Source organism: Setaria italica, chromosome I (genome assembly GCF_000263155.2).
Source record: "Setaria italica strain Yugu1 chromosome I, Setaria_italica_v2.0, whole genome shotgun sequence".
Classification (NCBI taxonomy): domain Eukaryota; kingdom Viridiplantae; phylum Streptophyta; class Magnoliopsida; order Poales; family Poaceae; genus Setaria; species Setaria italica.
In genome coordinates this window covers 4,344,553-4,368,636 of record NC_028450.1, presented here as the reverse complement: position 1 = coordinate 4,368,636, position 24,084 = coordinate 4,344,553, and the positions used below count along the sequence as shown (strand labels likewise).

Genomic DNA, 24,084 nt, shown 5'->3' with positions numbered 1-24,084 from the left:
CGCGGGGGCCTCGCCACGCCCGCCCCCGGTATTCCACGTCACGGATTCGTTTCTTTTGTCACCATCAGTTTGGTGAGCAATGTTGCCTCGCTTCCCCAGATCTCCATCCAGTAGCCAAGCCGTCGCCGCAGGTCGGCCTCTCCTCGTTGCTTCACCCGTGCACATAGCCTCCACCACCGCGTCAACAAGCTAGAGTAGTTGCTTGCACCATCTTCCGACGATGTACCACACCAGATGGCCCAGCCAAACTGAAGAATCTGTCGCGGTCCACTGCAAGCCTAGTCGTCCCACGATGCCATTGCCACAAAGCGTCGTCCTCCGACGTAGTCCCACGCCGCACCGACCGTTGCTGAGCAACGCTAGCCGCCGCGGTCCGCTGCAAGCAGCCAAATCCGACAACCATGCGACAACCCCTTGCCACCACCATAACTGCGATTGCCTCCACGTGGGCTCGGCAACACCCGTCCAGCTTGCCACGCGACGAGATTGCCGATACCGGCTCTTGCCGCCTATGACCAATGGACTAGCAATGCCAAGCCGAGTTGGGCCTCCAAGGAGGGCACGATACCAATGGCGCCGTCGTCGCTTGTTCAGGATCTGAACAGGGTTTTCACCTAGAGAAACCCCGTGCAGCAGGGTTGTAGCTCCAATATGACGCCCCCAATAGGGAAAACGACACCCTAGGGCGCCACCGTCATCTCCACTAGCACGAAGGCCGGCGAGAGCTTTCGCCCGGAGCACCCCAATCCCTCACTGCACGCTCACGGTTCGGCACTCCCAGACCACAGCCACGACAGCCCAGCTGGGGTGGCGCCTCCACGCGTCATGCCACCGTACCTCCACCTCCGCTGCAGTCGCTTCCCAGAGGCGCCACCACTCGACCTCCGCTCCTCGCACGCGGACACCGCCCCAGTGTTGCCGGGCATCTCCTTGGGGCGTCGCAACACCGCGCCACCAAGCCTCCTCCACTCCACAATCCCACCATCCGACCACCGCTGCACATGCGCAGCGCCTCCACGCGCAGCCTCCACTGCTCGCTGCTCACGCGCATCGCCTTCAGCCCGCCACTGCGCCTGCGAGCCGCCGCGTCCCAGTTCTAGCGCGCAGGCCTTCTTCCGCCATCGCCATCTTCTTCCGTGACCTCCTCCTCGCCCGCGCACAGAGCTGATATGGTTGTGCGCCACCGCCTCTACATCGTCGTTGGCCCTAACCGACCGGCTCAGATCTGGCGCGTCGCGCCCGGCGGCCGGCGACGCACAGCCACCGTACCCCGCCGTCTCGCTCCTCGCTCCTGCGGCCACTACCTCGCTCGCCCAGACGCCGACGTACGCGCAGCCGCTGCGGACCACGCCGCCGCTGCCGCAAGCCACCTCATGCCCCGCTTGTGGCCGCGGCGGACCCATCGCCCCGACGCCAAGGAGCTGCAGGCCGCGCCAGAAGCAGCTCCGCAAGGACCAGCGGCCCAGAGTCGCGTCGCGAAGGCCGGGGCGACGACGATGCGCCCCCTTGGCCCCGTGGCGACAGCCACCGACGGCCCCTCCCAGTCGACGACGACGAGCAAGCGACCACACCGAAGGGCGACGGATCCGCACCAGCGATGTGCAGATCCGGTCACCACGAGCCGCCAGCACCAGCGTTAGAGGTGGTGGCGGCAGCCACCGAGCTAGGGTTTGAAGGGGGCTTGTGAGGAGGTGAAAAGAAGCCCCGCCGCCACTGTCTTGAGGCTGCGCGGGCTTCCGGCAGCCCGCTCAGGTGGCGGCGAGGCGAGGAGGGCGCGGGTTGGGGCTGGGGGTGCGGCGCGGAGGGGGGCCGCCCGAGCCGCCGCGGACAGGAGGCGGATGACCTTCCAGTACATATATAGATATACATATGGAGAAGGATCCAATGTATGCCGCAAAGATGTCACCAGTTGGCAAAAGTTTTGCTGGATTAGGAACCACAAACGCTATAACGCCGGTGAGCTCGGCAAGCGGCCTCCCTCGTCTCCTATAAGGCTATAATGCCTCTCTTTTTTTTTTACAGGAACTTCATTGCAGACTTAAAAGCAGTGTACATGAGAGAGGGTCAAAAGACCCAGTTGTACAGAATGCAGTGCTGAGAGCACAGCACATGTAGAAGCATGTTTGGGATTTGTACAAACAGGAATAGTTACTGTAGAAGAAGCTAAGCTTGCTTTAACGTTCTGGTGTCTTGAAATTTTGATGACCTGCAAAGCTCCTGTAGGCCATCTTGTTGGATTTGAGAAATCCAAGGACGAAGTTTCCATGGAGCCTTCAAGAACAGACTCTGAATGTTTCTAACTGCCAGAAGACAGTCAGCTCCAATTCCTCCAGATTGTACATGTAACACAGAGAGAATCTTTGCCGCTAAAAGAATAGCAGCAAGCTCAGCCATGAGCACTGAATCAACCCTGGCCATTCCAAGAACCTGCAATCGACAAGAGTGAATTGTTGTTCTGAGATCAATTAGCACTCCAAGTCCAGCCATTCTGGAAGCACCTCGTCCATCAGGTTGGAGAGGAGCATCTCTTTAAGGGCCTTTCCAATGGGCGCTCCTATCCCGGTCCTATACCACCAGATCTGCATCCATACACTGTGAGGTCGGTCCTATCGGAAGGAAACACCGAACCGGCTCCCATGCATGGGAGCGAGTTCTATAGAATAAAAATTTTTATCTCCTCCCTCAACCCACCTTTCTCTCTCCTGCCGTTGTTGCTCCCGCCCGCCTGGACGAAGCCGAGGTCGAGCAGATCCGCCTGGACGAAGCTGAGGCCATGGCACCGCTCTGAGCTCGCCCGCGATGCTGTTCCGCCTCCTCACGGTGCTACCCTCAACCCCGCCGCCTGCGGTGCTTCCTGGACCTCAGGTCACGCCACCTTGCCCTCCGACCTGTGCTGCCTCGTCCACGGCCACACCTGCAACCCCAGCATGCGTTGCTACAGCATGAAGGTTGGGGGCGTCGCTGACTGAGGATGGACGGAGGAGCGACGTCATCTGGACTCAGCCTCCGCAGCAATGGCGTCTGGAACGAAGGGCCCTCTTCACTAGAGGCCATATTCCCCGAATTCGGCACCATAGCCTTCAGATCCAGCCGCTAGGAGTTCGATTTGTGCCTTTTTTTTTTGGATTAGGATCAGAACCGGGAAGGGAAGAGGATGGAGACGACCAGAAGAGGAAGCGGCGTGCTGCTGGTTGCCTCCGTGGGGAAGAAAGGGGCAGTTGAGAAGAAATTGATTTTCTTATTTAGAGGTGGGTCCCGCTCAAACTATGGAACCGGGCCTGCACATTGTAGGATTTTTAACAAAATGGATGCAGTTCTATCGTCCCTATACATTGGAGACGCCTTAATAAGCTGCCACTATGGTAAACGTGTGCAATGTCAGACCGCGAAGCCAGCAGCCTGGCGAAACCATGACAAGAAGCGAGTGAATAAATAAGCTACACAACGTAATTTTGTCGTCAAGAAAGAGCAAATACACGGGTACACAAGTGTGACCGCACTCAATAGCGAAACCATGACTTGAAGAACCGAATAAGCTTTACAATGTAATTTCTGTCAATAAGAAAGACCAAATACAGGAGCTATAGTTTGTAGAATAAGTACGAGGACAATTACTTTTTGTACAAGTTAAGATGCTTCGTTAGCCTTGATTACGTCGTACCCGTGAGGTGTGTAACGCGGCACGAACATAAAAGAAAGTATAATCATCAGTTCATCACACAATAAGGTGAGGAGCAAGATGACTGGGCTTTAGATGCCGGGGAACAGGAAAGGGAAACGCATCAATGCAAGAGAAAGCATGCCCATACATATACTAATTTGCAAAACGCCCCAGAACAGACAAATTAACCCAAGAAATATGGCATCTAATATAAAATTGGCCGCCTCAGGACAGTCCAAGCTAATAGTTTAATTCAATAAGGGAGCTAACACAACAACAATGTTTTACATCTACAAATCTAGCAAAGTGTAGCTATCCTACAAAAAACATGTGTATTGTACAACACACCCCTCCGTCCTTCATACGGTCATGCATCTGATGGTCATCTCCTTCAGTGTGGTCACAGATCTGTGGAACAACTTCAGACTACTACGTCCAACTTTATCCTGCAAAGCAAACAAACGTATTAAATCCTATAGACCAAATTAATAATAGGGTTCCCCTTTTAGACTCCAGTTTAATTATTGAAGGATTAAGAATATATTATTTTTTGAGGAATATTAAAAATATATTTTGATCTGATGTTGCAATAGAGTAGTCATATTCCAACCTTACACACGTCCAAAATTTGTGGAAGCCCAGAATATGAAAGCAGAGTGAACACAACATGGCACCCTACTTGGCCCTAGAGTAACAATATCAATTTTTGTGAACTTCATACCTCTTTTAAATGTTCTAGCCTCTCCAGCACAGGAAGTAGATCATCAGAAAATGGAGAAAGATCTTTTGCGCAACTCCTGCAAATTCAGAGAAAAATGTTGGTTTTCTAATGTAAGAACAGAATTGTGAGATATGTAGCCTTTATTTACACTAATAAACATTCTTACTCGTCCTGGAAATGAACAAGGAGAATAATAATGGCACATTCCGCTATTTGGAGCAGAAGGGTTATAAGCTGGTCTCGGTTCCCAGCCATGCAACACAAATCTATCATTGCAATGTACCTCCTGCAAATATAGAAACGTGTTACCCAATAGCACAAATTGTTGAAGGATCAGCAAGACAAAAAGCAGCCAGTGTCAGAACCAAGAATATTGCAAAGAATCTATAAGGCAGAAAAAAAAGATTACCTTTTACGGATATTATCATTGGGAGAGATGCAATCTTGCTTCATACATAATTTTATTATCTCATCAACCTCCTTTCTGGATAACTCATTCAGGTCACGAACCTAAACAACAAAATCTGACAAGTTAGCTATTGAGGAAAAAGTATGAACTACCTCAGAATTCCTGATAATAGTGACCATTTCACTCAATTCCAGATCTGTACCCCCAAGTTTCAGGTTGCCACGTATAACTTATTTTCTCCATACTTCAATATTCCATTCAAAAGAAACATTCAGATTAGAAACATCAATACCTTGTTTAGTAGCATATATTTTTCTTCAGCTACTCTTTCTATGGCTAGTGTTATTGAACTCAGAAGATCGGAAACCATTTGTAGTGTTGGTTGCTGCTGGTCACTATTATGGTCATAAGAAACCTGCAAAATCAAGGTGTTGGGAAGACAATCAGTACCAAAGTTTTGGACAAAAGAACTAATACCTCTGCCCCCTTCTTTGTGCTGCCTAGATTTTTGTTTTTCAGAAAAACTCAACTTGCAACATGTACCAGAACCAAACCACATTTTTTTTCTTCTCTCTGTGTTCCTACTTTTTATTTACTGAGTAGGTTTAAAGTATTACTCACTTGAAATCGCATGTTCTTCTTTGTAGCCAGAACATACAGGTAAGATATAAGGCTGAAGCAAAGACCAAACGCTCTCAATTCTGACTTCTGATTCTGGTAAGCAGCAATATTTAGAAGTATTAGAAAAGTCAAGTGGGTGCATAAAGTCATCATTATAATATGACTTAAAGAGGGATAAGCTCACCTCAATCATGTTTGGCGATTGCATAAAATTCAGAGACCCAAAGTCAAGGCTGAAAAGAGAATGCATCAAGGCAAATAGATCTTGGATATAGCTGCATTCCTCATTTTCCTCATATGCCCACACCTACAAAGTTGTTAGCACCTGTGAACCTCTAAAACAGATTAATAGTGACCAAAATCAAATAAAGAGTGAATAGTAAACCTTGCTGAGAACAGAAACCACCAAGCTAAGACGCTCCAATGTGAACAAATTAGCTCCAGACATGTTCTCCCTTAAAATGCTATTAAAAACTGACTGATGCTGCTTTGTGAAGTCCACTATCTCTCGTACAATTTTGTTCTTCACCTGAATAAAGATTTAAATTTGTATAAGGGGCATCACCAATAAGGAAAATCACAGAGCAATAAATGAAAGATGCATCATGAGTAAAATTCATCATCAGTAAGGCACCAAAAATAATGTGATTCATAAGGCCAGATTCTTAAAAACATCAGTACTCAGTAACATACAGCAGTAAAGATATGAATTATCAAGTTATCATAACTACACCCACAACAAAATACTGTTTCCTCTTAGTAGATTGCTCGTTGTAATGTTAAATTACTTTTACTGGAGAACCCACAATGAACCAGATACAAATTTTACTCATTGATGCCTATCCCTTTTAATCTCGTACAGTTGAATTGTGCAGCTGTACTGTAACCCAAAATAACCTAACCTCAAGAAAATCAGCCGAGTCCACGAGTGATGTAAAAGAGGTGACTATTCGCAGTACAGGTGCAATAAGTGACCTCTTCTTGTCAATTTCACCAGCCCGTTCCTTTACGATATTGGATATTGCCCGCGAATTTCCCTGGCAGTATACAAAACTGTAAGTGCGAATTCATAAACAACATATATTTATATTTGCGAACAAAGGGCACCTTTTTTTGCACACCCATGAGGTTGCAAGATGAAAGGTTTTGTAAAGCACCCATGGACAACAAAATCTGAGAGCCATGTTTGCCATAGTGATGACTTATTCTCAGCAGTAATGACAACTGAGCATCAACTTTGCAAAACCGCTGTGAAGATTCTGATGTGAATGACGAATCCTGAAAACACACACATAAAACTGATGACACCACACATCAGGGTAAAATGCTAGATACAAAGTGGCACGATGAATGGATTAATGATTATCAAAACAAAACCAGCATGAGGCATTTTCTAGGCAGACCCATCTTTTATTTTGGAATGATACTCATAGAATTATAGGCTTATAGCTCATCTTTAGCATATACAACACGTACAACAACACATGTTGATGGAAAATCTGGGTTCAGGTTTCATCAAACAAGACAGACAGATGTTTGTGCAGTGTGTTTCAGAAAAACAAACAGAGAATAAACGCTTAACTTAAAGTTCAGGAAACTAAGAATATGCTCGAATATATTCTACCTTAATGAAATGACGGGCAGTTCTCCTGCATGGTTCGAGAGAAAAAAAGAATATGCTCGAATAAAATTATCAATAATGGTATGTGCATACGAATAGCCCAGATAAATATGGCAATAGAAAAGGCCTAAACCGTGTTTGCACCCATACTGTTTGTTGCGAAAACAAACACAAGCTGGACCAGCAAGCTATTGGTTATGACAGGAACCTAAATCATAAGCTATTGATTATGACAGGAAACCTAAATCATATTTACATCCAATGAAATAGGATACTAAATCAATAGATAAACTGTCTGCTCTAAATAAAAAACAGAAAATTGTATGTTCTACGTGCCTATTTGAAACAAGAGAATCAAAACTAGTAACAGCATGAAAAACCTTATATTCAAAGAACCCTTAGATAATTTCAACTATAGTCATTCTTACTTCCCACCATCTACAGGAATGGCGATCCTGACATCAACACCTTCGCCTGCACTGTACAGGTCTTACCAGGTTGCCTATGTAGTTCTAATTCTCCTATTTTCACATTACCCACCCAAGCATGCATAACAAGAAAAGGAAGTTCCCAAAGACCAATCCATTTTTTCAATTAAAAAAGGGGTATGAAAAGAGACTTGAATGCATGATGGCATAAAGTCTGCAACTAGCATCAGCAGGTTTAAAAAAGAAAAAAAGGAAAAAGCAGTGGCAATACAGACCTTTGACAAATAGGTTGTAACATCACTTAGACATGATCTAAGAATCCCTCGACTTTGAAGCTGGTTCAAAAAATACTTTTCATGATCAACACTAATTAGTGCATCAAGAACATAGAAGGAAATTGCTTTGCCAGCTTCACTCCCATGGATGGCATCCTTAGTAACCTGTAACGAGTTCATAAGCAAAGGAAGGGAATATCAGATTACATGTATGGTCAACCATTTGACTGGTTCATTTAATCATCTCCAAACCTCCAGAAGACGATATATAACAGTTGGTCAAAAGCATAAAGAGCATTGCACAATTAAAATTTGTCTCTGGACCCCATAAATAATAATTGGGAAACGTTGTATGTTAGGTTTGGATGTTACATGTGGTGACAGACTGAGTGAGTGATACCACATTACCATGCCATGGGGCAGACATGCTAAAAATTTACAGTAAGTTATGTTTTCCTTGCACAGATAAAAACAAATTGTGTGAATTTAACATAAACAATAGAATGGCTTACCAAATCGACAATAGCTTGAGCTTCCTTCCTTATGATGGAAAAGTTGCCACGTGCTAATTCATTGTGCTCCTTGAGAACCTTTAGAAGGGCAGAAGAATGATCAGCAATAGTCACATTACAAAAGGAAATAAAGTAATGCAACAGAAAAGGACCTTTTGAAGAGTGAAGTCGTCATCATCAGCTTCTTGTTCCTCCAGTAGCAAGAACCGTAGAACTGATGGAGGGACATCAGAGTCAAGAATGCTACGACAATATTGAAAATAACTCAATAATAATGCATATTGCCTGCGGAAGATGATCAAAGGTCAGTATTCACAGAAGGGACAGAGAACATGTGAAACATGGAGTCGGTTAGTGGCGCTCATAGTCACCAACTACAATGAAGTTACCGTCTTCTCAAGGTTTCAGATGATTCATTTCTTAGTATCGCCATCACAAGCTTAAATAATAATGAGTTACAAGCTGCATTTGGTAGCTGCTTCGATGAAATAATGTCAAGGCAAGTGACTGCATCAGAATCTGCACCAGCTGGGCATATGAATCTTTCATCCCGCAGTTTAGCCATACAGGTCAATGATACCTTAAAATGACCAACAAATTAAGTTCAGAACAGATATATAAAGTTTGGCATTTGATTAGGACATTGGTGTTTGCTACATAACGACAAGCTACTCACATTGGTTAAAACATATGCCATTTTCACTGAACAATCTGGAGATGTTGTGGCACTCAATGAAGCATCAAGCAGCCTGCATCAAGCAAGATTGGTACAATTATCCAAATAATAGTTGTAAATTTTATGTGAAGGGAGGAAAAACTTACTCAAACAACAGCTTAGAACGGTCCTCAAGTAATGACATTCTTCTTGATACAGCAACCTGGTTTTCAGAAATAGTAATCAGAATATCACATAAAATTTTCCAACCTACACAAGTGATAAGCAGACAAGAAAACACCCAACTCACTTCAACAATCTGTGACCAGCCAGTCAACATGTGAAGTTGGGCAGCCTGCTCTTCAAGATTTTTGTTATATCGCCAAGCCCATTTCAGCAAATGATGAACTGATTCTTTTACTTCGCCTTTCTCAGACTCACTTAATTGTGAGTTCAACTCTTGTGTTATCTGCAAAATATTAAATTCATCAAAACAAGATCATTTTTAAAGAAGTACAACATAACAAGTATGCATAAGAATGAATATACAACCTGGAGAAGTTTTTCATGGAAAGCATCCAGATCAATCAGTCGGTCACCTCTCTCTGAATAATAATATACACCACCGAATTCAGATGTCGCAGAGTTCCTTAGAATCTCCTCAATCTGTTCATACCAAAAATCTAATGAGAAACAAAGGAAACTAAAGAACTGGAAGGTGTAAAGGGCATACCTTTGGTTCAACTCCCAGGTTGGAAAGCAGCTGTGGATACTTCATTGAAGTGTCTGGACATCTAAACTGTAAAACCTCAAGCAAGTCCAAAACCTAAGTGCAAAGTTGCAAGCAATATAAGGTTCTGGAGCATGGAAATGTGGATAAAATATCACACTTGCAAACTTGACCAGCAGAACCATGAAAGCTTAATGAGGTTTTAAACCCCACATTTTCAAATTAGCATACAGATAAAGCTTTGCTCAACCATGAAAGTATACAGACAAAGCTTCGCACAAACAAAACTTGAAGGGCTAAACAATCAAAGAAATATGCAAGACACTATCCATCCGTCACCAAGAAAAAAAACAAATCCTTTGCCCCAAGCAAGTTGGGGTAGGCTAGAGATGAAAATATGAAATCCAACAAGAGACACCAACAACAATATATAATAAAAGTTTAAAAATATTAGGAATAATGATGATAGTAAAAGCAGATCGATACGCAAGGTCATGGCTTGGGCATGTGGATTGCTGATTTCCACGTTCTCCAGTCCAATGATGATTCATCAACTAGGAAATGAGAAAAATGCAGATGCCAGATATTACCTTATTTCTATTTCCTGATTCATTGCTAATGCCAGTTGAAGCATCACGTGAATGGAACAAGCTTGTACTCTGGAAGTTATTGGCACACTGACCAAAAGTATGATACAGAATAGCCACACAGGCTTCCCGGTATACAGATGATGATACATCGGATAGATGTAATGCCAGTGCTAACATCTTTAGCAACCATGCCCTCTGAAAATGAAGAAATCATGGTTTCAACACAATGAAAAATACCAAAATAGATATAGCAGGCAACCATCAGAAGCAATAGGTCCCTAAAAAGGCAAATAAATTTTGGCGTCCAAATGCAATTTGTAAGTAGCAGAACTTCGACATTTCAAATATGCACTCTTATATTTCTGGAGCATTGTTGCGACTGTACCAATTTGGTGCGAAGGTGCTCAAGGCCATGGCTGCCCCTACACCTGTCGGTGCACTTTGCTCCCATGTCCCATATGGCTCAGCCTTGACTGCTGTGGCATCGCCAAAGCATGGTTTACTTTGGCTGGAGGAATGGGAGGGAGGTGGGCCACAACACTACCCACAACAATCTCAGATTCAATCACAACCCTGGTTGCCATCTTCTTTCAATTCAAGGACTGAGACTTGAGATGAGATAAGCAGCTGAGGTAATGGTCAGGTCAGCATGAGAAGGAGATATTGGGAGGGGATCAGGTGAGCCAGCATGGTGAGATGGGCGATGCCCCCCCATCCCCACTTTTTTTTTTCTTTTTCTTTTCTCTTTCTTATGTACCCTCCTCAGCCCTTTGCCCATATGGCATTGCCTCGGGTCACAAGGCAATGATCAAGTGTGCAGGACTCCAGGCGACCTGGTCAAGAGGGCAGTTGATATGCAATTTGATAACTGTAATGTTCTAACTTCCAAGCGAAACACTGACAGTGACATCACCTCATTATTTGTCTAAAGTATATCAAGATAACGCATAAATGTAGCACATCTACAGAAAATGAATAGCAGAAAACAACAGTGGTTACCAAAACGTTGCAGAGAATCGATTAAACCACTATGTATTCAGATTGATATCCATTTTCTGTTATAAAGTTTTATCCCATGTATCAAGAATAATTCAAATACAAGGTTTATTTTATAGCACATTGGCATCATAAAACATTAGCCATTAGTTGCACTTCTATTAATTTCTGCATGTTCTCCAAACTAAAATTTTGACAAAAGATGAAAGCTGGATGTATACCTCATGGAGCATGCTGATACGAAGAGACTGGTTAGTGTTCCTTTTTGGAAGTGGTGCAACTCCGATGGTTCCAACATGCTGAAATTAGTGGGCAAGGAAAATATGAGTTCGAATCGAAAATTTTAGCAATAATGATTCAAAAGAACAGAGAAGAATGAAAACCTTAGAAAAGAACTGGTACTTCTTTGTACTTAGGAGATCCATAACAGGTCCACAAGTTAAAGGGTCGAGACATAACTCGTAGAGAAGCTGTATTCAGGAGGGAGAAATGCAGTTGTTATGATATAGAAACAAGTAAGATGAAAAATATTATATCTGACTACTAAGCCAAAATACCAAACCTGAAAACTGAACTCGTGCAGTAAGGCATTTATATCTGGCTTTGTCACCTTTTCGAGGTTGTCAAGGATTACCTTCAAACAACTGATATAAAACAAAGTGAGTTCAATTAATAAAATATATCACCACACATAAAGGCACAGTCTGGAGTTAACCTATAGTGGGATTTTGGTTTTAGAACTGTTCGCTCAATGGATCCATTGACATCAAATCTCAAGAGCAAATGTGTTATGTTTGGAGCTGGATGGCAAATATTGTCAAGAAGCAACTGCATATATGATTGATTAGCATAATTAAAACACAGGTCATTAAATAGCTCAACAAACAAAGTCAATGGGAATAAAATCACAACCTGCAGTATTAGAACTCCAACATCATCTTTCGTATCCTCTATAACCTGAAAATCATCAAATCGGAACTCCAAGCAAGCAGCGTAATCTTCTATTACAGTTTTTCCAACATCAGCTTTCAAAAGCAACTGTACCAGGCCAACTATTCTAGAACTGCCAGAAATAAGCCAGCCGTAAGAACATATATAAGCAAAATAGCACAAGGAAAAAAAATATAAGTAATTTGGATATACCTCAGGATGGCCATAATTTTTATTGAACACTGTTGAATTTGGGGAAGATAGTCATATCGTACAAACTCTAGCAATGCTACTATCTGTCTATGATTTTGTGCTAAAACAACATCCAATGGCTGCATAATCCCAAAAGAAAACAGAAAAGCAATTAGATGAAGTAATAGCCAGGTAAAACCCCACAACTGAGATAAGCAAAGTACAAAACCTGGTAGAGTGGCCGGAAAACATCAGCAAGAGCCAGATCTCTCTCCATGACAAGAATAAATATTTCAAGAGATAGATGGACTGTTTTCTCCAAAAGAATACCATATGTTTGTGTGGTTCGCTCATTGATAAGAGAGTCAACACCCACTAATATGATGTTCATGATATTGCGGAATGCAGCTTTCCCACTCATGAAATCCTGTTCAGAATTCCACAAACACAAATTATTCATAATGTACAACTAGAGGTGAAATAGAAGTTGATGCAAAAATGTAGTATCTTTAAACAGATGAATATATATGGTATAACAAGCACTTAACAAAGCAAACAAGTGAGCAAATCCATTGAAGCAAAGCATATTAATTCAGGTCTGAAGGGGAAAAAATACTTATCTGCTAAAGATATAGAAAAAAAATTAAGAAAGAGCATCACCAAATAACTGATGAGCATGAAAAATCAAATCGCAGTAGATTCCAGAAAGTACTGCTATTTATTCAGATGATACTATTTCACTGGTGACCCTAGTGTTAATGTGTTATCTGGTCTACAGTTTTTGAACACAGTAGAACAATATGAATTCGTCTAGGTTTTTGTAGCAATAATCAGATAAATTTTCAACCTTCCAAGTTCCATATAATGCAAACCAAAACTCTACAATATGATGCTACAAACATGCTAAGTACCCTTCCAACACTAGATAAGAAATATTATAGGCACATTGCTAAAGGATCACTGCTAGACTATCGGTATCAAGCAGGGAATCTGTAGTAAGGACCGTGTGATGTTCACAATGAAAAGTGGCTCCAATAGCAACATGAATATCAAGGAACTTCCAAGTACAGTAAATAATCCGACAATGAGCGTATGTAATATATTAACAGTTAGGGCTTCTCAAAATCAGTACATGGACATACTTTGAGTAGTTCTAGCAGAGGGAGCTGTCTCTCGATGGATGAAGGGGCTGATGTGTTAACAGAAGCATAAATATCATCATCATTTATGTCATACATGCTCAAAACCCTGTACAAACAATAGCCAATTTGTTACTGCATTTTATGGCAAACAAAGCTAGATATTGGAAGATCAAAGAAACTATCCCATGTAAAAGGGGGTATTTGGATCAAGGGTTCACATTCCATGGTTCCCCATTCAGAAAAAAAAAGCAATAAATTTTCAAACAAAAAAGTTCACATTCTACTCACATGCGGAAATGCTCCAGGCAGGCAAGTGCAAGCTCCCATTTTTCCTGAGGGTCAGCGTAGGCTCTTTGAGAAAAAGGACCAAAGACATCTTCATAAACAAACTTAAAGATACCCATGAACCTGTTAGAAAAACATATCTTACTCTTAGAAAGTGTTGAAAGCCAGGAAATGAAATTGATCAGTAAAAAGTAAGCACCTCCGGCCTTTGTCACTTATGTTTCTTTCTTCCGCAATAAGTGCATTGATCAATTTGAGAAAAGATATGGTCGAGGGGTAACTCTCCCTCCTTGCTTCCACTTCATTCAACTCAAATCTCATATCATAAATCTGCCACCAACATAGAAGAAGCACCATGCTGAATTGAGATTATAGTGGTATTTGCATATGAATATGGCCGACTAGTAGATCGTATGTCAGCTTCCGCTGAAGGTTGATCTTACATCCAAGATCAAACAAAAGAAAGACTAGCGCCTATCATGAAGGGTTTTGCCAGCATAGGTTGAATTCAAGTATTGCATGTATTTGTTGCTCCATATGTTGAACCAAAAACAAACTAACAAAAATGAATTGAGTAGCAATTGGTTGTTGCTTTTCAATGCATCAGACGACAGGCACCAAAGCCTTCCGAGGAAGCTGTAGTTGTTTAAGACTTAAGAAGCTGACCTTGGTTCACCTAAGTGTTGTGTTAATTTTGTTATTAAGAACAAGCGCTAAGAACAATGGCCAACTAGTAAAATGCATCACGGTATCATCAGACTCTAGTTGCTGCTTTCCAATGCATCAGACAATGGCGCCAAGCCTTTCCTTAGAGGAAGCTGACCAGTTAGAATCAGACCTTGCATCATCTAACCTAAGTGTTTGCTAGTTTTGCCATAAATAACAGGCATTCTAAGAAAGTCGTGATTCCAGAGACTGGATATAAGGTAACCAAAAGAAGATATCATAAAGAAATATACATCAAATAGTAAAATCAGATAAACTGAGAAAAATAGTGCTAAGTCGCAACTAAACCAAAAATAGCATCTAGCTGGCAGCACTAACAGAAAAGGTAAGATCAAGGTGCAAGATTGGCAGCTATATGATATAAGTAAATGTGTCATTATGAATACAACGCAGGTTCATTGTTTGCCACAACGGGAAGACAAAAATATTTGAATACCAGGTTAATTTCCCACAAACAATGTATTTCATAAACATATGTAAAAAGAAGAAAAATAGGATTTGTTTCTTTTTTTTCTTTATACTCCCTCAAACAATAGTATCATTTGGGGTTGCATTCAGTCAACATGTTTCAACTTTGTCCATAAATGTCGTTGTTAACATCTCAGTTTAACTTTTCAAAATGGTTCAGCTAGATTTTATCTTGAAAATAACTTTCGTAGTGTATTAATATAACAACTTTGCTATATTTTGGATACATGTTTACACTAGCAATTAGTGGTCAACATGGTGGGTTGCTGGTTGTGCCGATGTCCAAAACGACACTTTTGTGATTGGAGGAAGTATGTTGCTTTGCTTGATGACTAAAAGACGAGTTAGAAAGTAGACAGTAAAATTAGGAAATTAGTGAAACGGTGAACATCTGGTACCTGTGTTGCTGTATGGTGCCCTAGTGGAGCCGTAACCACCGGAAGATCGTATTGCTCAAGATAATTCCAAATAGTGTCTTTTAGTAGGGGTGACACTTTGATAAATGCGGCTATTGAATTTCGCAAAGCCCCCTGCACATGTTTCAAGCACATATTATGAGAAAACATAACCGCCACCCAACCAAAATAAAATAAAAAATAACACAGATGTATGTACTCAGAACATAAAGGCTTGTACCTTCAAGTACGGAGGCACATTTTCATAGCTGAGAAGCTTAAATAAAGGTTCAATATCAGGGAACCATTCCTTCGTTCTATAGGATTCCCATTTTCACACTGTAAGTTCACCAGTTTATGTAAATCACAGCAGCAAACAAAGACAACAGCAACAGTAATATGTGTAAAATTATGCATGATGAAAAGAGAATTTTAAAACACATATAGCATCTGATCAAAGTGTTGCTATTTAGTACAAATTTATGGCCAGTACAGCTGATGGACCGGAAAAGTATTGCCTCAATGAAAATTCTACTAAGTTTCAAGAACTTCAACATAGCTGTAAGCCTGTAACAGAACCTACTCAACGGGTTATAAGATGAGAGCGATTGAGAATTCGCTAGGACAAAGGCTGATTCAATTTTCTGATTTTTCAAAGAAACCTGCATAGCTGATGGTGTTCACTCAAAACTTGATGATAATGATAGCCATGGAAAATGGAAGGTAATTCTAAAAGTAATATACCCATATAATCATTCCAAAATCATCAAAGGTGCAAGTGCAATTTACTCTGAACACAGGTAGCCAGGACAAGCACGACAAATGAATAAGAAATGCAAGAAATTTCACACCTTCTGAAGAACTGATAAATAAGCAACTAGTGCCTGTGCATCACCCTCAGGAAAATCAGGTAGTATGCTTGCAGAAGATTGAATGGATTTTTTAAACTTCTCCTCATAGATAGATAAGCAATCAAACAGAGTGTTCCACCCAACTGAGCGATAAATTTTTCCCTGAAGCAGCTCATAGACTTTGGCAGCACCAACTTCAGTGGAAGCCTGACAAGTACAATAGTTCAGTCAGAGCAAAAGGTGAAAAAACTGAACAGAGCAGTAACCATAACAACAACAACAACATAGCCTTTCAGTCCCAAGCAAGTTGGGGTAGTCAGAGCAAAAGGTGAAAAAACTGAACAGAGCAATAACCATAACGTGTACCAAAATACTGAGAAGTCCAAGGAAGGCCACAAGAGTTTGTGTGTTGGTATGGTCTTCTCCTGCATATATAACAAAAGTCCACAGTTCCTCGTTTCCATGCACTAGCTCAGGCTCTTTCTGATGAGAACACAAAAAAAAAGATGTGATTGCCATACAAACTTCTCAAACCTAGCATGCCTTATTGACAACAACAGACATACAGTTTTGCTCTTAGACATAACAAGGCTAATCAAATAATGTGTTCGGGAGAAATGCGGTAAACTTATAGGATCTAGTGCACTATCAAAATTTCATTATTGCTGCAAGTTCATTTGTAAGATCAAAAAACCAGGTTTAAAGTGGAACCTTATAAAACATTAAACTCCATAGATAACAATGCAGTATATCCTTTTGGTGGTCACAATTACAACAGATGGAAGTAGTTACTAGACTAGAGGGAAGAACATTTCTTAACATTGAATCGAAAACAAGGCCAAGGCTCAATTTTGAAGCAGCACTTAACACTGTTCGAAAAATATGCTAAATATAAAGTGACAAACAAAGTAAGAGATTACAAACTAGCTTAGCCACATAATAGCCTGCCAAGTTAGCAAGCAATAAGCAAGCCAGCATCTTTCATAATAAACTTCGTTGAGGCCTAGCAAAACTTGTTCAATACATACCATGATCATCACTTAAACATTCAAATTAAAGGATGCATTATACTATGGAAACTAACAGTAGTTGAATTAGATGTGTCAATTACATCTCATCACATGGTATTTCATCATTACATTGTTAGTTGAACATGAACACTGGTGTCTGACTGACTCGGGGGGTGTCCAACACGGTAAAAGAAGCATTGGTCCTGGGAAATCATACATGTTTTCAGGTTCCCTGATTTGATTTGACTATATAAATGACAGAAGCATTACCTGATAGATTTCTCTAATTAGCTCCAGCAAGGATACAAAAGGCTCGTTAGTAGCCTGACCAACTTGTTCCCCATTTCTAGCAGGATCTTCCCGATGATCTCGAGGTGGCCCGTATGGACTGAGGGCAGTCATTGCTTTTTCCTTAATTTCCTTTATCTGTTAATTAAAGGAGATAGTATTATCATTTTGCACAACTAATTAAGAAAGTTACTTCACATGTAATCCCCGCGTAGAACACTAATGGTAGATATCCGTCAGCTGCAACACAGGAAAATAGATAATATACTAGGTTGCTATGGTTCAATGAAGTACTCTAACCTTATCTCTAGAAGTTGGGTGGGAAATAAAGCACATCATTAACTTGTGTGTGTAGCCAGTGTACATGTAGACAATGTCCTCATCATCATTCTGCATTAGATGAAAAGAAATAAGAATAACCAAGAAAAATACTGTACTATCATATCTAAATAAAATATATTTGACATTCTTGGGAACGAACTTTGACCACTAATACACGGGAATTATCAATTGACCATATGAAATACTAGAACTTCTTTCATTGAGGCCAATCATGATTCCACAATATATTGGTCTGTCAATGTGTCAGATCGAAATCTGGGTTTATTGCAAAAGATATGCATAACCGCACATAGTGTGTTCTGTTGCCTATACAAAGGGTCAGGATGCAATTATACAATTTTTCGGATGCTTGGTTGGGTCATCCTGCCCTATGGAGATGTTTGCTTGGTGGCACAAAGACAAGACACATAATACAACGTGAAAACAAGCATTATCGCAGTGGTCATTTGCAGAAATATACTCTATTAGCCCTTAGTTCACCTATCTACTTTCATATACAAATATCACCTAATATCCACAAGTGATTTACAGTAACATGGTTAGCTGGCCGAATTGCACGTTTCCCATGGGCCTGGGCGCCTGGCCCGTTGTGGATTTCTACATCTGTTTGACCGGGATCCTTGCATGCAAACAATAAGATGGATTGGACCAAAAGATTCTGCCTGCCATGGGCCTAACCTGATCTCATGCAGGCAACCAAACACGGCTACAGCTGCTGTAAAATTAGTTAATACTGCTTAAGCAGGCCTTGTGGACTAATATCTCTTATGGTCGAGCAGAAGCATATCACTTTGTTGGATTTGGGCTTGAACACTCCGATACTTCGCGATACACAATTTAACTTATTTCCACGACCTCCAATCTAAAGTTACACAAAGAATTACCGTTGGTGCTTTGGATTGGAATGTGTGGAAATCAGTAGTTGACATGCCCAAACCTGCGAATCATGACCTTTGATATCCGTCCCCCTCTACTACTACTATCATTATACTTTTATTAGATACCTTTTACTTTTTATTCTCTATATTTGCGACTTGTTTAAATGAATCTTAGATTGTCAAATCATCCATGTCCAGATCTTCCCCTAGTTACCCAGGCATCCTAATCTACGGACAGTGTTGCACAAACTCAAAATCCCAAGTGAGGTACAGAAATAAGGATATCTTATGCTTCGCAGGGAAACAGGCAAGCATATTCTCACAATCAGGATTGATGCAAAGCTTTGCTGTAGCACATAGTTTGAGAACTCGTCAGCTAAGGATAACAGGAAGGAAGTTAATGAAGTACATGCACTAATTCATAAACTCGTCTTCTTAGTTTCTTATACATCCTGCTCCCTAGTATCACTCCACATTTCCGCAGTATGAGATTTGGAAAAGATCAACAATATCAGATAATAAATATGCTTGAATTTCGAGGGCACAAGGATAATAAATTCAGTGAGTAAAGGTTATGATTGAAATAAAGTTAGAAACAGCAACTAAAAACTAATGGAACCAATAGAAGTCAATTAAATAAAGGTGAGATACTGTAGCTTTGCTTCTAGCATGCCTTAGTGAAAATCAAACTGATATAACTGGTAGATGAAACAGATCAGCATGACAAAACAGAAGGGAAATATACAGAGAAACATATTGGAGGCAAGATTACATGAACACATTAGAGGAATAGTGCAATACATACAGAACATTTCAAATTTCAAAAAATAATTAGTTATTTGCACAACCAGCAGGACTGTGAATAAGGACATGCAATTGAAAGAGGTTGCATTGAAATCTAGATTTGCTATACCTGGTATGCAGCTGTTTTCAAAACTCGCTCCCGCAAAAACTCAAAAGAATTTTGACAACAGATAATTTCCAGACATGACCAAATATCTGACGTTTCTCTTGAATTACTTCGATCTTGAGTTAGCATCAAATGAACCGACCATGCAAGTCGCACAACACCAACAAATCCTTCAACAGTCGTATTGTTTCCTGTCCTCATCACCTGAAAGGAAAAAATATAGATGGCAATTGTAAAAAAACTAAGTATGCTCAAACAAAGTATTAAACAGTGATTAGTGGAAATACATTTATTAAAGCTTACGAGTTCATGAAATTCATGTCTAAATGAGGAATCAGATGATGACAATGATCCTTTCTCATGAGAAGTACTTAGGGCATCAGAAATAAAAGTTGCTACAAGAGAAAACAGAACTCCATAGGTGATCTGCAATGATAAAAGTTAGTAAAAGTTTGACAATAACGCATTATACAGATCTGCGCAACATGTCTACAATCAACATATCATTCCAAGTAACTGGTTTAAACTTCAAACCTGAAGCTCCACACTTGTGTTTTGATTTGCATCAGCTGCACAGTCTTTCAATATTGAAAATACATCCTTAACTTCCTTGGGGCCTAAATGAAGTTGCATAAATCATTATTGCTTGCTTTCCATAGATTGACATGAACAAAAGGTTGCACACGCACAGCACGTAGGCTGATGCATACCACTGAATTATTAAAATCCCTTGGTAAGCACTAGATAAAATTAATTGATAGAGGAAATTTAAAAAAAAGGTTTAACATACTCATTAGTTTAATAAGTGCAGAAAGAGCAAGGCAGTGGCTCAAACTTAATCTCTCTCTTGAGACAATAGCCCTTCTTTCCACAAGAGCCCCTCTGAAATCAAGCACATAGCGCTCAGAGCTTGGTCGACCAATTCCAGCTGGTTCTTCCCGGTTTAACTCCTTTATGAAAAAAGCAACTATGCATCAGTCCTTATTTCTCAGAAAGAAAAAAGACTAAAGATGAAACTTTTGGAACACTTTTAAACAGATTTTTAGCTGTACTGGTTGCTAAGAAATAGCTAGAATGAACTAGCATAGGATATAACTGCAAATAAAGCAAGAACAAATGAACAGGGACACGCTAGCAGCCCAAGACCAACATAAGCCCCATCTAGCTTAGCGCAAAATCTCTGCCTCTCCCCTTGTACACTATTTTACATGTTTTAAAGATATTAAATTTAAACCTGGGCTCAAGGGCTAACTCAGAACCATAATTTGACGAGGGTCTGAGTTTACAGGGCATGGCCTTAACCTCACCATGGTCATTTTCTTTAAATATATCCAATGCAATTCATTGAATAAAAGGATAAAAAGGCATGCACAGGGCATATATTCAAGTTTCATCAGGTCCAACCTTTACAAGCGCAATTATCCTTTGCCGGAGACCATCATTAAATAAAGGTTGCATTTGCTCTTCAATTTCAGACATCAGATCAGCATCAAGACCTTGATCCAGTGCAACAGACTACAAAAGATGAAAGAAAAGCATTAAATCATCCTTCAAGTCAAGTTATTCTACAACTGGAATGAAAATGATTAGCAGATTACTCGCAACAGAATGTACAGAGAGGTTATAAGATCCCTTCTCTCCATGTACCAAAGGCCAGCTGCAAGTCTATATATTTCCAAAGGCTCTCGGCCGTATAAAACCCACTGCAAATCATATGAATGCATGTAAGATGGTCAGATAGCAGTACAAACATGGCTGACAACAATAGAACAAGAACATACTTCAATTCTGCAAACTATACCTCTCTGTTAGCATCAACAAGCAAACGAACACACTCAATCTCATTAAGATTGAGTTCATCACTCAGCTTTAGGGCCTGGAAAACAAAGAGATGCAGATTTAAAACTTTAAAAAAGTAATAGTCAAACTACTACATGTTGCTTTCATAAATCAAAAGGCATGAGTTGATTGATAAGCAAAAGGACAAGTCGTGCTCTTATGGGTAATCATAGACACAAATACAACCACAGCAAACATTACAGATCTGAGCTTCAAGATTTATTAGGAGCATGAGATACAGATTTGTGAGTTCAATCACAGGTAAGAATCCAACTAGCACAGTAGAGTGCAGAATATATTGTAATTGTTTTCTATCACAGATAACAAATTAAAGGAAAAAGAAGGACACTACAAATCATGCAGTACGCATTTTTTAACTTGTTGGCCAACTTAAAGCGTGTGATATGAGAAGATAAATCCTACAGGAAACAGGAGCAGTAGTTTGAACATCGCTCTTTGCTTAACAGGTAACAATGTAGCATCAAGCCAGGAATCTATGATATGATATGTCATACTTTTACTACCTGGTGTCCAAACTAGCAACATCCTAGCATTTAATTAGCAAGGCATTGATATGATACATTATTTTCAGCCATCGGAGAATAAGTGTCAAGATGGTTGGCATAATATAAAATCTTATTACTATAACACAAAGAAATTTGAGCTTCACTGTTTCCAATGTTTGATATCAAACTACTGAGAAAACGGAACGCTGAAGTAAAACAAAGCTCATCTCAGCCGAAATCAGAAGTTGCATGTTTACAAATGATAATCTCATCTATCAGAGACTAGTTCAAACTTACAGGTTTGCACCAAGATGTACTAACTAAAGCATAAAGTGTCACTCTCAATTTCTCATTCCAGAACTCTAATCAAGAGAACAAGCATTCCCTCGGAGCTTATCTTGAACAGCATAATTAAGCAACTCGCACAACCCTGGGCAAAACTAGCCAAATGACTCTACAGTTGCACTCCACAAATTACAGGGGAGGAGGAAGGGAGCTTACAGTCTGCACGTCGGTGTCATCAAGAGTGATGGGCGGCATGTCCGGCAGGCGCACCTCCTTGCTCTCCACCTGAGTCCGATCAGACGCCTTCGGCCCCTGCCCACACACAGATAGACGCCCAAACCCAAATTAAGCAACCCGAGTCACCATGCGGCACCAACGAATCCTGGCACAATCGAACGAATGCCCGGCACAGGGGGGCGCACCGGGTAGGAGAGGAGCGCGCGGAACGCGGGGGCGGCGTCGCGGACGGCGTGGAGGAGCTCCACGCGCTGCGCCGGGGACGGCGGCGCGGCGCCGAGCAGCGCCGCCTCGATGGCGGCCAGGAGCTCGCGCGGCGGAGGCGGCGCCATCGCCGGAGAGCAAGCCCGCTCGCCGGCCGGAACCCTAGGGGCGAGTTGGCGGTGGTCGGCGGAATGGGAGGGGGAACGGAGAGGGATTTAAAACCCTAGTACACGAGCACGGGGGTGGGGAGGGCGGGCGGGCTTCTGGGTTTTGGGCGCTCTGACTAGGCTGCGTATAAGCGAGGGGGAGACGAGCTGTGGTCGCGTAGCGAAGACGCGCGGCGGCAACGGCGGCTTGTGGCATCTGGGCCGTTTGCAAGTTTTGAAGGTTCGCCCCCAAGATTTTATTTTAAATAGAGTAAAATGCATGACTGCTCATCGAACTTGTCCGGATTCGGATGTGTCACTTAGGTTCACGTACTCTCAAAATACATATTTGGCTCACTAAATTTGGAGCTTGGATATTATTTAGATCCCTATACTCTCAGAATGCAGATCCAGCCACCTAAACTTGGTTTTGGTGTCATCTAGATCTATATACTCTCTAAAAGTATTGTCATCTCAATTAAATTGATGAAACTTATTTTTACATAGATACAATTTAATTATAGTAAAAAAAAGTGAATTTCAGCTCAACGCGTGTGAAAAATATTAATATGCTGAATCTAGAAAGATTGATAATGTTTTACTTTGGAGGCAATATCTTAACTTGCTAGTGTGTATGACATGTGTGCTTTATTATTCTTGAAAGATTGTCCAAATTTGAATAACTCTTAGTTGCACTTACTAAACTAAAATCGGGGGTTTATAAAATAAATTATTGGATGAATATTAGGAGAAGCTAAAGGGGAATAAAATAAGTTAAAAATGTGCTAATTAAAATAATGGTTTGCTTGAAATCATAAAATGTGATCTTATAATGTTCTATTAGTGGGATGACATTGCATTTCAAAGGTTTATGGACCTATATGACACCCAAAGTAAAGTTTAGTAAGTAAAATATGTATTATGAGAGTACAGGGACCTATGTGACATTCGAGCCTAAGTTTAGGGAGCTAGATATGCATTTTAAGAGTATGGGGACCTAAGTGACACGGCCTGACAAGTTTAAGGGCTGACCATGCACTTTACTATTTTAAATATCGGGCTACTCTTAAAGCTACAAGTAGCTATAGAAGCTAAACAAATTAGCGGATTAATTAAAAAATAAAAAGCACATAAATTAGCACAAAATTTGAAAGGCCCTAGCAAATATAGACAAGAAAAGGGTATCCATTCTGCTCGGCTTGTAGCTTGGGACCAATTTCATGCTTGACCC

General features: G+C 41.1%; 1 protein-coding gene across 1 annotated transcript; it reads right to left on the bottom strand.

Annotated features, from left to right (window-relative positions):
• Positions 1–3,762: 3,762 nt before the first annotated feature.
• LOC101762877 (nuclear pore complex protein NUP205) lies at positions 3,763–22,961 on the bottom strand. Its single transcript, XM_022825416.1, is given in 47 exon segments — positions 3,763–4,107; positions 4,383–4,458; positions 4,549–4,668; positions 4,792–4,892; positions 5,084–5,206; positions 5,413–5,505; positions 5,597–5,719; positions 5,798–5,941; positions 6,315–6,449; positions 6,520–6,690; positions 7,737–7,901; positions 8,249–8,326; positions 8,401–8,533; positions 8,638–8,828; positions 8,925–8,997; positions 9,071–9,126; positions 9,214–9,372; positions 9,456–9,569; positions 9,637–9,729; positions 10,224–10,418; positions 11,441–11,518; positions 11,603–11,689; positions 11,782–11,863; positions 11,935–12,047; positions 12,132–12,282; positions 12,363–12,481; positions 12,571–12,768; positions 13,484–13,589; positions 13,772–13,891; positions 13,968–14,098; positions 15,361–15,492; positions 15,599–15,666; positions 15,669–15,696; position 16,147; positions 16,207–16,415; positions 16,575–16,691; positions 17,489–17,644; positions 17,807–17,896; positions 19,640–19,840; positions 19,940–20,062; positions 20,171–20,253; positions 20,427–20,586; positions 21,041–21,151; positions 21,235–21,339; positions 21,438–21,512; positions 22,483–22,578; positions 22,689–22,961. Coding segments are annotated over 47 exon segments (5,517 nt in total). The 5' UTR covers positions 22,836–22,961; the 3' UTR covers positions 3,763–4,020.
• Between the last annotated feature and the right edge of the window lie 1,123 nt (positions 22,962–24,084).